The 15,890-nt window shown below is 46.4% G+C and overlaps 1 protein-coding gene across 10 annotated transcripts in view; it reads right to left on the bottom strand.

Annotated features, from left to right (window-relative positions):
- Positions 1-15,890, bottom strand: part of VWCE (von Willebrand factor C and EGF domains) — a 520,650-nt gene that overhangs the window by 26,342 nt on the left and 478,418 nt on the right. For 3 of the 10 annotated variants that reach the window (XR_011279709.1, XR_011279708.1, XR_011279710.1), the window contains one exon: positions 5,417-11,539. The exons of 1 other annotated variant lie outside the window; for it this stretch is intronic. Coding sequence is in view for 5 of the 9 variants with exons in the window: in XM_069623796.1 (XP_069479897.1) it covers positions 5,417-5,456; positions 11,231-11,539 (349 nt within the window). In the remaining 4 variants the exon portion in view is untranslated. The remainder of the gene's footprint in view (positions 1-5,416; positions 11,540-15,890) is intronic. 6 more of the 10 variants (XR_011279711.1, XM_069623796.1, XM_069623797.1 and 3 more) reach the window with 3 other exon arrangements.

Below are 15,890 nucleotides of genomic sequence, written 5' to 3'. Positions count from 1 at the left end.
AGAGGTTTTGGGTACATTTCCAAACATTCAGGCAGAGAATGCAAACTCTAATGAAAAGACAATGAAAAGTATCAATGTACAGGATGCTTTATCAGAACACAAGTCCCTGGAACTATCATTTTTTTCATGGATACCTACCCAAATACACAGGAGCTATACACTGTCCTACTAGATGAGCAGAACAAGCAAACCGATATCATCAACAAGTACCTTGACGTTTTTATGGCCCAGGCTAATCATAAGCTACGATTGGGAAAAAATAAATGGCAGGAGTTAAAGGCTTTCTCTAACAAACCTTACACTGCTCAGAAATAAATACCTTAAAATGTGCAAAATCATATGCAAGCATTGATTTTACCAAATCTACTAAATGAGTTTGTCATTAGTATTAAACAGTTCCTTTAAAAATCTCCTTATCAAGAAACACATTCTCCTATCACTGAGGTGATGCCTACAACAGATTATAGCACCACAAAAAGGAGTTTTTACTTCACTGTTAAGGGAGCAAAAGGAAATGCAAAAAGTCCAAGTAGAAATAGCATGTCACCAGAGTTTCCTGTTACTATTAGACTAGCATCGGCTGTTACCAATCTGAACAAAGGCACATATTTAAAATACCTATTATCATTGATAGCCCCATTTCTGCCTCTCAATTCAACAAAGAAGAAAAGTTAAACCATACAACGGATCAAGCATAATTAACTATTATATTGTTAGAAACATTTTGAAATAAAAGGTATAATTTTTCTATTTTAATGAAAAATAATAAAAGAGAGTGGGCTTTCAGTGAGATGGCTGTGGGCAACTGCCACATAGAGAACACTGGCAGACCAACCCTTCCACCCAGAACAAATCCTCTCTGGCTAAACAGACAGCAAAGCCAAAACATGCCTTCTACACCTCCCTCATTGCCAATGCAAACAACCCATGCGAAGAACTCCACAAGATTATTTATAAGTTCAAGACCCCCCTCTGCTCTTCCCCTCTGCCCCCGTCTCCCAGGCACTGTGCAACCCCCTTTCCAACCATTATTTCCACATAGCCTTTGAAAGGAACCTTGCCATCCATGCTAAACTACCAACCCCTTCTGCCCCTATACTGATAGCCCCCAACTCTCACCCTCTCCAGCTCCTTCTCTGCAATTTCCCTTCCCGAGTTCTCAAGGCTTCTCTCCAGTAGCCACCCCTCCGGTTCCCTGGGATACTACACCTGCCACCCAGCCGTCCTCAAAACCATCATCTCCTCATGCTCAGGCTCCTTTGCCAGATATATAATCAACCACTCACTGACATCTGGGATCTTTCCACCGGCATACAAAACCTCTCATGTCCAGCCACTACTAAACCCTCCCTCTCTTGACCCCCTCTCCTCTGCAATTACTACCCCATCTCCAACAATCACTTCATAGACAAATTAATATATCGCACAGCATACTCCCAGCTCAGTCTCTTCACCAAATCCCACGGTCTTCTTGACCGGGTCCAGTCCAGCAATCAGACCCCTGCATGGAACTGAATCCTCCCTGATCTCTATCTGGGATGACCTGAAAAGAACAGCAGACTCCGAGGGATGCACTGCTCTCATCCGCCTTGACCTCTCAGTAGCATTTGACAAAATGAACCACTCTATCCTCACAAACAGACTCTTTGACCTGAGCATAAGGGACTCCACACTCAGACGGATCTCCTCTTTCCTTTCTGACCACTCCCAAATTGTCTCTCTCCATCCTTTCTCCTCTTCCCCCATCCAGTCCCCCACGGAGTCCCTCCTCTTCAACCTCTACCTTTCACCCCTCCCCAAACTCATCCATTCCAACAATCTCACTTGTTACAACTATGCTGATGACACTGAGATCATCCTCAAGATTCCCAACTCCCTCTCCTCACCCCACCCAGACCTGGCATCCTGACTCTCAGACATTGACTTCTGGATGACGAACAATCTCCTGCTCCTCAGCCCCAGAAAAATTGAAATCCCAATCTACAGCAAAACTGCTCTCCTTCCTCAACCTATCCCTTGGCTTCATTCATTAGGACCTGCGCCCACTGCATCCCCTGCAGTCAAAAACCTAGTATTTGAGTTTGGGCCTGACCCTCACACGGCACATCAATGCAGTCACCAGTTCATGCACCTTCCACCTCCGCATCATCAAGTGGATTTTTCTTTATCTCTCCTATCCCCATAGAGTTTCTGCAATCATGGCCATCATCCTTTCGCGCCCAGACTACTCTAACGCCTTCTCTCTAGGCGCACCTACACACCAACTCAGAAACTTCCAATGGATTCAAAACTCTGCAGCAAGACTCCTCTTCGCACTCTCCCCCATTGAACACATACCCCGTATTCAGGACACTCCACTGGCTGCCCATCAACCGACAGTCCACCCTCAAAGCCTTGTGCATTACCCACCACGCAATTCACAAGAAAGGCCCATATTCCTCCAAAAAAAGCTCACACTCTACCGCCCCAACAGAAGCCTCAGATCTGGCTCTGCACACCTGCTGGTATGATGATATGATAGGTTATGTATAACGTGCTTAATACCCAGAGGTTTCTAAGCGCAGACACGGATAGTGAGTGTTATGCATTCGTCTAGCACTTCGATTGCCTGTGAAACGTAGCACTGCTCCTTGGAATTAGATGGAACTCAGGAAGTATACATTGTTGTTTGTACAGCTAACCCTTTTCTCCTCTCGCACACCGAACCCGCACCTTCTCAATTTAGTGGAGGACAAGCTCACTCCACACACCCTGCACTCAAATATAACACACACACTATTGCACATCATCTCTGCCATAAGAATGAAGCTACTTTTAACAACAATAATTCGAACTGTAGCTTACCACATAAAGCTCTATCTCCTTAAACACAATCCCCCCCTCAGTTCATGGTATACCTCTGTTGCACCCATACACACTCCCTTAAGACATGGGTGACTAGCAGGGTTTGGCCACCCTCGCAAAACTCTAATGGCCGAAATGCACACGCATAATAGCAACTCCCAATCCTCACACATTTTTGGACTCTGGCCCCTTCGAGGGCGTTCAACCAAAAGCACATTGGGACCATAATTATGGTGAAAGGCACTAAATGTCAAAATGAATGAATGAATGAATGAAGAAGTCTAATATTCTGTTGGGTGGACCTGTTGGGCAACAACTTGCATTGATCAGGGTGTAATAATGATGGGATTACCAGGAAAAAAAAGTTGGCGAGGGCCCTAGTTAGAATCTTAGCTTCGGAATGATATGGGCCTGTATGAGGAGAATTCAGTGGGGGGATTATTCTTTTTGAGAATAACCACAATTGTGGCTTGATGAAGATCTGGGGGAGCTTGCCCAGTTCCCTGCTTTCCTTGAAAAAATCCAGCATAGGTTTAGTGATTTTTTTGCAGAGTTTTTTGCAGAGCTCTGCTGAAAATCCATTGGGTCCCAGTGCTTTCCTGGAGTGGAGATCCAAAATCACCTGGCAGATTTCTTCATTTGGGGTGCCTGGTAAAGCCTCTCATAGTACTGGGCGAATGCGCCGGCAATCTCCCCGGCTTCTGATATTGTTCTTCTTACCTCGTCCACCAGTTCTCTAACATATCTCGAATCCTTATCCCATCTTTCAAGCCATGCCATGAATTTCCCTGCTTTATCTCCTACTTCACTTAACTTAGCCCAGTGCGTGTGGCGTGCATTTTCCATAGCAAGTTTATAGTATTTCTCCCTGGTACGTAGAAGCTCTGTGTGTGTGTTTCCCAGAATGAAAAGAGAATGCCTCTGTTTCGGGCATGGAATAACCTCCACACATCAGCCATACCCAATGCTAAGGCAAACGTGTACAGTTTAGTATGTGCATTTATGGCTCTAGAGCTTACATTATGTCCCAGCCAAGTGTGTCTATTGTAGTAATATGACGTCTGACGTGTGTCTATTTATGTACTGCATGACAATCCCGCTTTTAATCTGATGACAGAGACCATTGATGTTCCATGAGAGGAAGGATAGTCAGTGTCTGGCATCAGTGTTAATCTGCAACAGAAGCGGAGGGTGAGCGTGCGTGATGAAAGCGGAGTAACGTGTCTGGCGGTGGTCTAGCCTATTGTGTGTAGTAGCCTGAGAAACCCCTATAAACCATTTTACATCCCAACTCACCCCCCCTATACTTCCACCCAACTTGAAGTACCCATCGCTTGAATATGCAACCTGCCAGCATGTCTGGTTTATCTTATAACAATAAGAGTAGATGTTTAACTGTGAGGGGTTGCCACAGCCACCAGGCCTGCTTGGCTCTGCACGGTGGCCCGTGTCCAACTTTACATCATCTTGAGCCCCTACATACGTTATCTTGCAGGCGGAGGAACTCATCCCATGTTCAAAGAAGCACAAGCCTGTCCTTCCAGCGGATCCAAGGGTTCTTCCAAAAATCCTGTTCTTGAGAGACGTTGTAGAAAACCATGAGCCTGTTTATACTGGCCTGTATCATCCACAACCCCTACATGATTAAAAAGAAAAAAGGGTCTCTATCCCAGACCGCATTACCAGCTTGCCAAATATTCTGGTTAAACTTGTCAAAATCTTCTGGGATTTGACCTCCCCACCCAGAATTTACTGGCTCCATTGCCCCACCCAAGATTTTGCAGATGACCGAGCGCTTTCTTTAAAGAGAATGTTGAAGAGATCATGGCAAGCACAACACGCCACACAAATCAGCTGAAATTCTCCCATCACTCATCAATAATTGCCCTGTTATCCTTGTGCTGCGTTTGAGACAGTCAATCATCACAACCTACTGTGTCGCCTCAATCACTTTTTAGGCTTGAAGTGATCAATCCTTGTATGGATTACTTCTTTCTTGTAAAACCATGAAGTTCATATTAGATCAGGTACCGAGCTCCGCAAGCCCATTAACTACAACTGTGGTCCCGAGAGTCCATAATCTCCCTTGAACTGTTCAATGCCTACCTAAATGGCCTCATCTTTCCTTTCTCGGCTGCGTTCCAGTCTTAACGTGACAACCCCTAGATTGCTTACAGGTTAAAGGGACTAGCTGATCCCTTGCGCTTGAACACCTGCCTTACCTCCATCAATGAATGGATGATCAACAACGACCTCTGAACTCCTCCAAGACCAATATTGTCTATTTCTGCGATTTATATCCCCTCCCCTCATGACATCAACATATGTGTACCTTTGCATCCTTGAAATGTGCAGATATTTATTTGTGGCTGCAGATATTGCCATGCACACAGTAGTTGTTCTTAAATATATATATATATATATATATATATACATATATATATATAGATACACATTTATATAATCTAACATAGATGTAAAGGAAACTTGCAAAACATATTCTGAGAGTTAAATAAAGATCATCTAGGTTAACTCATTATAGGAGATGGTAGAATGTCAAGACATAACATACCGTGAAGAGAGGAGGGAGCCGCAGTTCTCACCACTGTATTCTGTAACAGACAATGTCAAATCCATGAAGCCGTGAGACAGCCACCAGAACAGGAAAACATGCAAATAGAGGCCAAGGACAGGGTGCCTAGGGAGCAAATGAATGACTGGAAAGAGGAGGAGAGAGAATAATGAATCCTGAGGAGAGAGGGTAAATAATGGTTCTTGGAGAGAAATTGCAATGTAGAGTTCATGGAAAGAAGATGAGAAAAACTGTGCCCCGGAAGGAGAATGGGAGGAATTGGTCCTGGAATAAAGGGGAAATAATGGATTCTGAAAAGAGGGGAAATAATAGGTCCTGGAAGAAGAGGAGAAATGATGGGTCTTGGAAAGAGAAGGGAAATAATGGACCCTAGAGATACATGTGTCCTGCTAAGCGAGGGGGTAGTTTGGCTCTGGGGGTGGGGGTGAGAGTGGAAGAGAGCGAGATAGAGAAAAGAAGGGATCAAGAAGAGAGATGGGGTGAATGGAACTACAACATCTCCTAATATGTAGCACTTCCTGCCAGATCCCTACCGCTTTTAAGTGCTGTATTAATAGGTGCTATGGTAACTCAATTTAATGGTACTCAATTTATCGACCTGTGAAGATGAAGGGCATAGTTAATACAACTGGGGACTCCACCTGTGTCCAGCAGGCTGAGCACAGATGTCTGGGACGCACACTAAACTTGCTGAGCTATCCTTCCAGATTGTAATAATGAAGATAAAGGTAATGGCCAGGTTGACTTACAAGACATGTGCCCCCTGGTTTAAGGCCCCTGCCCATGCCACTCAGTCAGAATAGAGAAGATGAAGGCAGAATCAGACAGGGCAAAAACAATCAGGGGCCAAGCGGGAGGGAGCATAGGCCAGTTAGCAAGGCACATACATTTCTATTAGGGGTTTTACCTAGCTACCTAGCGTGAACCTAGCTAGGAAGCAACACAAAACGGCACATGTCATTGACAGCAACACAAAGTTGCAAGGGGGATTGCTATACGTGGCATGGGATCTTCTGGCCGGGGGTTGGAATTTTAGGCGGGAACGCAAGGAGCTTAGATGGCACCCCGGTGTTGACTGAACTGCAATGTCTCGAGCTCCTTCCTGAACTACAAGAGCATTGGTGTGGTCCGGATGGGCACCAGATTGCAAACACGGGCAAACATTGTTGCAAATGTGCCTTGGCCCTAGCAGTTCACGTCCTGCCCATTGCAGATACAGCTGCACGGTTCACTTAGCAAGCGCAGCATCAGGGGAGTTGCTAGGTCTGAAAAAGACCCGGGGCTAAGCTGATGTCGGAACTGTTGGGACTGGGGGCTAGCTAGTCTTTTGGCTGTAGCTCCTGAGATTCTATATGGGGCTACAACCAAAAGATCAGGGGCTATAGCCCCCTCGGACCTCCCCTAGCAACGCCCCTGCGCAGCATAGCATCAACCTACCAACTCTCTGGTGAGGAAAGTTGGGTGTGAATCTGCGTGTGGGGCAGGCTCGTGCCTCAAAGTTACCCCTACATTTTCCTTGCAAGTGTTGCAGGGACTGCCTGCTTTGTGTTACGGCAGCACAGCGTACTGACTGGTAGCAACATGGGTGGAGTGAGTCTGCATTGGATGGATCGAGTTTACCACGAGGCCCTGGCAACAAGTGCCTGCGCACACAGCCTTGAGTTTCAGGGGTGTGCCCGGGTACTGATGGCACACAGTGAGATGTCCACCTTTGCTTGACAAGCAATGGAATCTAGAGAAAAACACCACCGAGCATAGTCTCGGCTGCTTGATTTGATGGATGTGTAACATGCATCTGTGCAGACCGAACTGTGTTTAGGAGCGGCTTTGAGTCACGCATATCAGCTGAATTTGGGGAGCCCCGAGTTAAGTGTAACTCATTGAACAGGATTGGCTGCTAGTGATCCATAGGCTGCACCAATGTGCGAGTCTTCAGGGGAGCATGTCAAGGACGTGTGAGAGTCGCGGGCAATTAGCAAGCGCCAAACTCCCACAGAAAACCAACTTCAGTTGGCAGTGGCACTTGAGATCCAATGCGCATAATAATAATAATAACGGGTTGTCTATGCAGCACTTAGTTACTTAAAACTAAAAAGTGCTATAATAGGTGTTACTATTATCCAACACAATGGTACCACCTTTTTCTCAATCTCGGATGGATGAAAGGCTGAGTGAACGCACTGAGATTCAAACCTTTGATCTTTAAATTACGCACAGATTTCTGCAGTGGGTGCTTTAATCCACGGAGCTATTTTACCAGCAAAACAAGCTTCAGGTGGGAATTCTTTAGAGATGGTTTAGCTATAGGACATCTTTACATAACAGTGGGCTGGCACTGTACCCCATGCTAATTCTATTCTGTGTTTACACACCTGCACATACGTTTCCCAGGAGTTTAGATGTCATGCTTACACATCCTACATGGAAAATGTTTGTTAGCATCACTGTATACATGGAACTCAAGCGTTAGCAGGCTCACTGGCATTACCAATGGTTACGCCATGGCACATGTGAACCATTGGGTTGGATGGCTCATTCTTCCTGTTCTATGTGCCTCCCTTTATCAATGCATGTGTCTTGGGTTGTCTTGGTTCTGAATATAGTGCTTGATATGACTTATGTGGCAGTGCCTACTATTAAGCGCGCTTGGCTAGCATCTGCCAGCAGCGATCGCATACCTTTTGTTAGAGGAATTCCCATGGTTTCACAATTGCCTCATTCGTTGAAAGAGGTTGGCTTGCATGAGTTGTATGTGGCAATCAAAAGCATGAAATGTAGCATTGTCTTTTGGTTGGACAGGTTCACACTCATACACGGTTTCTGCCTTTTGACAGTGCCCCTTTACATGGTTCACGGAGTTGCCACACCAAGTCTTGCGGAATACAGAGCCCAAGTAAAGGGAACCCTGTTCCATCATCTGGTTATAGATCATTCATGGCACCCTGTTGACCTCTTGGTTTCCTTCCGGGTGTCTGCTCTGGGTCTTTACCATTTACAGAACAGTTGAGTGAGGAACCTGGGTGACTAGAGCCATCCCAATCCCCCCATATCCTCGCCTCATCACGTGGGCGCAATAAGTGCATCTTACTTAATGGCCCAAAAATGATGGTGAAAGAAATGATCAAACAGAATGATCTTGACATCCTCTTCCTCGTGCATGTGCTCTGTTTTTCATTTTCCTTTGGTCAGCATTACTTTCAGGCGAGATTCCTACTGGTCAGAAGGCCAGTATAAATGGATCTTGGCCCCCCCTTTGGTCTGGGCTGGGGGAAGGAGCATCACTTCCATGATCTTAAGGTCCTTCCCTAAGTGGAAGCTGGCTAACTTCTCTGCTAATCTTTCCCATCATTTCTGGTATCATGTTACTCTTGGGAGTCAGCCATCTCAGTGTTATCTGTCACCAAGGCAATGATGAACTTGAAATGCACTGTTATCTTGTGATGCACTTTTATCAATTTTAGTGATATCCGTGTTACTCTTCCACATCTTTCAATGATACCCTTAACGATTAATGACCAGCATGCCGCCTTCTTGTGATGTGATTTTCTGTGATGTAACTTCCTGTGATTTCACTTCTACCACGGACACTGCATGTTCACATTTTGGCACGGGGTATTCTTTGCTAAAGATGGTCTCAAACATCCCACGATCAGCCCTATGTTTGCTCCCACTGTCGTTGGTGTGTTTAATATATAGAAATGTGCTGCAACTCCTGCAGCACCACCCTCAACAAAAACAAATCTGTGCAATTCGGGACCTCCAACACTGTCTACCACATGGTGCTCGGCACTCTCAGAAAAGGATGGCCCGAATGGAAAGTAGGATCATAGAAGAGAGAGAGAGAAAAGGAGAATGGTGCTTGGGGAGAAGTACAAGCATAGGAAAATGGAAAGAGGAGAAATGACAAAACTTAAAGAAGAGCAACGTTAAGTTTGGAGAGAGCCAAGAGACAAAGGATATGCAAAGCAGAGGCATAATGCAATAGGGGGAGACAGAAGGGGAACATGGAGTGAGGAGAGAGTCAAGAGCGGAATAACAGACCTGGGAAAGAGAGCAAATGGAAACATTGGGGCTGAAGAGTCATGTGTTTATGGGATATTGATACAATTGGGTATTAGATAAGCATGAATACATTGAGAAATATGTCAGCTAGGAGTGTAACGAGAGTAACGAGAGCGGATGACGAGGAGAAGAATGGAGCCTGAAGCCAGCTTGTTGTAGAAACTGTAGAAAGACCAGGCGAAAACCAGAGATTATCTACTACAATAGCATTGGATGTGAAATAAATTACTAGTGCCGTCTTTGAAGGAATGTGTCGAGCCATGTAGTGCTAGCGCTTAATGGTGCGGCTGGACCAGAGCTCAGAACAGAGGTATGCATGAATTTAATTCCTGTATGGATCAAGATCATTTTTGAATTTTTGTCACTGGTTATTTCTGTCACCACACGAGCCATTGTGCATTTAATGCCAGGCCATTCCCCTTATTTTCTATTTAGGTTTAACATGGAATGTCCTTCAACCCGAAAAGAATTAGGAATTACGGTGACATACACCTGCTTATCACTGACCAAGGCTGAGCATGATGGATTTGAGTTCTGCTTGGTCCAGAAGTGAAGCACGTTTCGTGTTCCTGGACGTTCTGTTTCTAATGGTCAGCCATACCAAACATTGACCCATTCATTGTCAGGACACAAAAAAGGAGGGCTGCTTTGTAGGACCCAAGACAGGCCTGATGCAAGATGGACTTCCTTGCCTCTGCCTATAGTGGTCAGTGTATCACACTGGTAGTTTGTGGTTTTCTTCAAGGGAAGTTACAGGGGGGCCTATTGTCCTCCCAGGCTCCGACACAGAATGCAGAGTCCTGGAGGGTTGAAGAAGCCCTAAAGACATCTCTGTCTGAGGTAGAGTGGAGCCAGATACCCGAGACCTGGGGGCAGCTAGATCTCCTGTTAGGAGAAAGGAAGGGCCGGCATTGTCTGTTGAGGGAATGCAGGGAGTACAGACATGTGTCGGTGAGAAAGAGGGTCCTACCGCTCCAGAAAGTGTGTTAGTAGCATCTGTGAATCCTACGGTGGGACCTAGGGGGGGTGTTAATGATGACACATATTCTGGTTGTGGTGTCAGGAGCCAGGAATGTCGAGGAACTCTGGCATGTGGAAATGCGAAATTTGGGATGGCAGTCATCAGAGAGGGTCTGGGAATACCTTCAGAAAACGCAGCGGAATAAGACACTACTGCGGGGAGCTGAGAGGAGGCACCAGTTCCCTGATTAGGCAAAGATAAATCATCTACATGTTTATTGTTCACTGGGCCACCAGCTTCACCTGCATGAGGTAGCAAAGTAGAGATGTTAACTTGCAAAGAGGGAAGGACCAGGGGAGCGATTTCTGAAGAAGGGGATATGAAGATCCCATCAATAGGGAATAGAGAAGAGTGAGTTGCACGACAGGGACGAGAAGCAGGGTTAGTAGGGGTTAGTGATGAGAAATGGTTTGCTGTGGGCATCTGTGATGGAAAGGCTGCATGGTTTGGGTTTGTTGAGGAGAAGGATAATGTAGGATTTAGAAAAGAGATTCTAGCATGTCCAAGGCTCAACATCGATATGGTATTTTTCTGAGTCACAAAAGGCATATGAATTACTTCTGGCATCAGAGGAGGGTTGGTAGGAGTCAGGGAGGAGAAAAGAGCCCCTTCAGGAGACTGTGTGCAGTCTGGGTGTCCAAAGTGAAGTGATGAGATAGTAGCTAAAGGGATTTCAGGCACAGTGTGGTCTGTGGAGGATGTGGAAATACCAGAAGTTGCAGAAAATAATGATCTGTGTTTAGAAACCGAATGAAGTTCTTTTGAAGATCCTGCTACATCCTGCGGAAGATGGGCAGCTTGTCCCTTGGCTGCCAGTTTTTGTAATGGTACAAGATGGGCTATTTTCCTTTGCAAGATGTCTCTCTGGGGCTTAGCATGTTGGCTTCGAGGGTGAGGAGACATCAAATGAACAGCACTGACCACCGGGTGGGTTACTCCTCTGGGATTTCGGAAGCCTTTAACTGGCTCCATCTCTTCAAAGTGGTACGGAATGGAACCATCGAGAGGTGGCAAATCCTCTGGAAGCAAAATATGAAACACAATTAGTACAGATCCAAAGAGAGAACATTCTGTGTATGTGGCTAGGAAAAAAAAACTGCAGAAGTCGTGTGGCTAGAAAAAGCTCTGCAGAAGCCGACTATCTAGCGCCTCGCCTCGTCTCTACAATTCTTTCACACTCTACCTTTCACCATTCTCCCATCGTTCTCCCTATCCAGTGCAGACTTCAGGCAGGTCATAGGGGCTGCAGGATTGCTAATTCCTTTGCATTTATCCCACTTTGCCCTGATAGTAACTAGAGAGGGAGGCTGGTTAAAAATAAGAAGCAGCAAATCAAGATGCTGGTGACATGGGGCCCACAAAATGAGACAACAGTCAAGCAGATTCAAGTACTGATTGCAAAGGTTATTCCCTATAAACACCAGTTTCATTCGTCCCAATTTAGTACTTTAACCAACCAAATGGCTTTCGGAAGAAGCAACGCAGAAACCTGGGCATCCCGCCAAGGCACCTATTACGGATCAGGCTCTAATTAAGAGCAGGAAACCACAGTCTTGGGCACACTCTGGTTTCATAAATAATCTTGAGGGGAGAATCTGACTCAACTCCAAAGAAATAATTCTGGGGCTTGTAAATAGAACACACCAGCATTCTTGCAAAGCCAAATCTTTAATCAATATGATTTGCTTTTGTAGGCAGTCATATAAGTACTTCCAGAGAGTATCCAGCAATGCAGTGACAAAACACTGCTCTTCTAAGCAAGCACATGGGAAAGTCAAACTCTCACTGTGCCCCAGTGCAAGGTCACAAGGAAAATGGTAGTTCTAGCTACCCTGGTGACAATCTTTTCTGATGCTTGGTGTCATCTGGTTGCATTGAATACATTATATATCAACACCCAGGTGCGTCAGCCAGTCAGGTTGCTCCAAACCTGAAACAGAACTCATGATCAAAGCCTGGCTTCGGAGTAAGTTGAAAGCTTCTTGGACCCACCCTCCTACATGCTGCAACCCACCTATCGCCGCCCAGCTGCACCTCCACAATTCTCTGACCTCCGTCCACCTGCCCTCCCTCCACCCTCGCTGCCCCCTTCCATCCCCCTTACATTTCAGTGGCTCTCCACAGCTTCTGCCTCCCTCATCTGGCATAGAAATAGAAGAGGGTCTCCAAGCAGATCCTCCGGATCCTCCGGTGGTGGTTGGAATTCTAGTGTACTGCCCTCAGGGATCTTGTAGTCCTACTCTAGTGGTCTGTCATGTATTTTTGCCTTGCTTTTGGCAATGCAAATAGGTATTCTTCCCCCGTATGTACACTACCGGGTAGGATTTCCTCCCCTCCTACCAGGGCCCATACTGTAAGGTGTTTGGGGTGATGCAGATAGCCTATCCAATGCCACTTTAGCTTGAGCTCCAACCTTGTCTTTCTAATCTTACTCTCTGGTTCTGGTGGTAAAGCACCTGGCTCACTCTGCCATTTTCCCAGCCTATATCACCCTTGACCTGCTTCTGTAACATTAGGGCGTTTAGCATCCCGGAATCACTTCACAACCTCCTCTAATAATCTCTATCTGACCCCAGCACATCTCTCTGCCCCGGTCTTCGACAGGCCTCCAGCTCTAGTCTTGAGTCTTAAAATGGTCTCTTTTTCCTGTTGCTTTTTCCTGGAAATACTATCGCCTGCACACTGGCTCTGCTCCCAGGTGACCCTTCTGCCCAGACCACCACAGCTCCTGTCTTCCCGTCCTCCAGCTCTTCCTATTCCTCTCACAATCTCACTACTCTAGAAAACTGTCCCCCCCCCCCACAATGTTACCAGATTTGTGTCTTTTTTTTCACGATGGATAACAGGAAGATTGGGGCAACAAAGACTCTGATTTTCTCAGTAGTTATTTCCTTGACTTCCCTAGTTCTAAATGGCCCTGACCCCGTGGACCCACCTCCTTCCCTTGTGGGTATGTCCCGCCACTCTTTGACTCTAGGAGCATGGAGTCATGTAATATTCTAGTCCGCACTTGTGCAGCTCCGCCATGATAAAGTCAGGCAGGGGAATCATGACAGATTCGAAGCAGCCTTCTGCCTAACTACTTAGCAGGTTAGGGCTCTTTACTCTTTTATCCTGCACATGTACGTGCAGAAGTAGTGCACGTTCACATACTGAGTGAGAAAGCCTGTCTCCTGTTTGTGTCTTTGCTGCTGGAGGGTGTGTCCTGCAGGCAATCTCTATGCAGGCACTGCTGCTCGGTGCAAGGATTCAGGAACTGAGCCCCGGCTATTCAACGAGCGTGTCTTTCTCTCACCCTTTGTCAGTAAAAACTACTGTGTTTGTTTCTCTGAGATTCCTTTCCCAGTGACCATCCTGTGGGGAGGGGGGGGGTCTCCTAAACTGACTACTAGAACCTCCTCAGATATCATTAGAAGGCACGGGTTGTCCTTCTCTATTACCAGCCAAGGGAGGAACGGGGGAGCGACGGGGACTGCTCCATTTACCCGTTCCAGGGGTTGCATCACACGGCAGAGATTTAAACTGGCCAGAGAGTTTCCAAGTCTCAGCGGGTTGGTGAAGCCAAGTGGCTTCTCCGTAGCATATATGTTTCCCTGGTAATCTAACACTCCTCCATCCTTTCATCATCTCTTATCATCCAAGCCTTATATGATCGGGTATTCTGCTTCCCTCCTTTATGTCACTTAATGCCCTCTCAAAACCTCTATTGTCTCTTGTCGATCAAAATTCACATCACCCCATATCGCACAACCTCTCTGTCATCACCTATCCCTCGACCCTTCAAACATGAACAAAAGAATGGTGAGCAGTGCGAGTGGAGCTGCATTAGAACAGTTGAAGGGAGTCCAACCCTCACCTAGGAAGGTCGAGGCAGCGCTCTGCTCAGCGCCAACTAAAAGCAAGTAGATCGGCAACGATCTGATCATCTGTAGCACCCAGCAACAATCTGATCATCTGTAGCACCCCGTTGCCAGAGGGGGCACCACACCTTTCATCATCTCTGCAGCATGGGCATTTGATCCATGCAGCGCCCCGCTCTGAACTTCACCGCCTCAGCCCGGCTTACTTTTGGGACCGTAGGGACAGGGCGCACCACACCTTCACTGCCTCTGCCTGGGCCGCTTTGTTGTACATGGTGCATGCAGTGAGAAGAAGTGTGGCAAGATTGGTGCTGGGACCGCCCCCTGTCAAACTGGGCCCCATTGAATCCCCAGGCCCCTGCTGCCAGGAGCGGCCTGGGTCGAAGGACTTGCCCGGGGCCTCCCTACTGCTGCAATCATCGCTGGGCCGCTGCTGACAGACATGTCCTTGCTAGGACTCCCTGCAAGGGACCCCCCCGTGCTGATGTCATAATGCTGGCTGCCCCTGGCATACACAGCCAAGCTTAAAAGACATTTGGGGCCCCACCACACCAACGCTGCTCTGCCTGCACTAAGAGCACCAGAACAGATCATCTGCAGCACAAGGGACCTTGAAACAGGCCAGGCTGTCTCCCAAGTAAGGATTGTGTATATATTTTTAGTTAATGTAAAGTGCACTTTATGAGGACTTTCTGCATATTTTTTAAGGACTCTTTTTAGTGCAGCTGCTTAGGAATCATGTTAGCGGGGCATAGTGTGTGTTCCCCATTTTTTAATGTAAAAATAGAAAACTGCTGGTGTACTGGGATTGCATGTCAAGATGTATATATATTTCAATCAATAACTAAAAATAACCTACACCAAGATTCCTTTGTCTGCCTTTCCTTGTGTTGTTTATTCATACCTAGTGTTTCTTTCTAGGTGCAGGGGTCTGTGGCACTCCAGATGTTTTGGAATACAACGCCCATGATCCCTCCAAATTGACTATGCTGGGTAGGGTTGATGGGAGTAGTAGTCCAAAGTATCTGGAGAGCTAAAGTTTGCAGACCCCTGTTCTAGGGATTTGGGGAATTAATATAGCTATTGCCTTTCCTGACCAAGTCCTTTCCATAGAGCGACACACCCAGGGTGATCCAGAAACTCTGGTAAGCAGGGACGCCAGTGACAAGAAAGAAGCTATAAGTTATAAAACGCATGACTGTGCCCGCCCACACCCGCCTCCCTCCACGTGTGATTAGAACCATCCACCCACTACAATCTCCTATAACTCAACCCTTCTAAAATCCCTTGTTCCTCAAAGACAGATGAGAGTTCCCAGCTATTTGAAACAAAAGAGCAGTGCGTCAGTCCCGCGCATCAATGATGTTGAGGATGTGTTTCATATGGAGGATGAACATGGTCAAGACAATGGAGATGTCAACGAACCTACTCAATCCTGATACCTTCTTATCATAGCATCGCCTCCTTTATCATTGATACTTGGTGCATCGCTACAGGCCGAGATTAGGTC

Source organism: Ambystoma mexicanum, chromosome 11 (assembly GCF_040938575.1).
Source record: "Ambystoma mexicanum isolate Mex_15411 chromosome 11, UKY_AmexF1_1, whole genome shotgun sequence".
Lineage (NCBI taxonomy): Eukaryota > Metazoa > Chordata > Amphibia > Caudata > Ambystomatidae > Ambystoma > Ambystoma mexicanum.
Note: the sequence above shows the minus strand (reverse complement) of the source record. Positions and strands in the feature narration are given on the sequence as shown.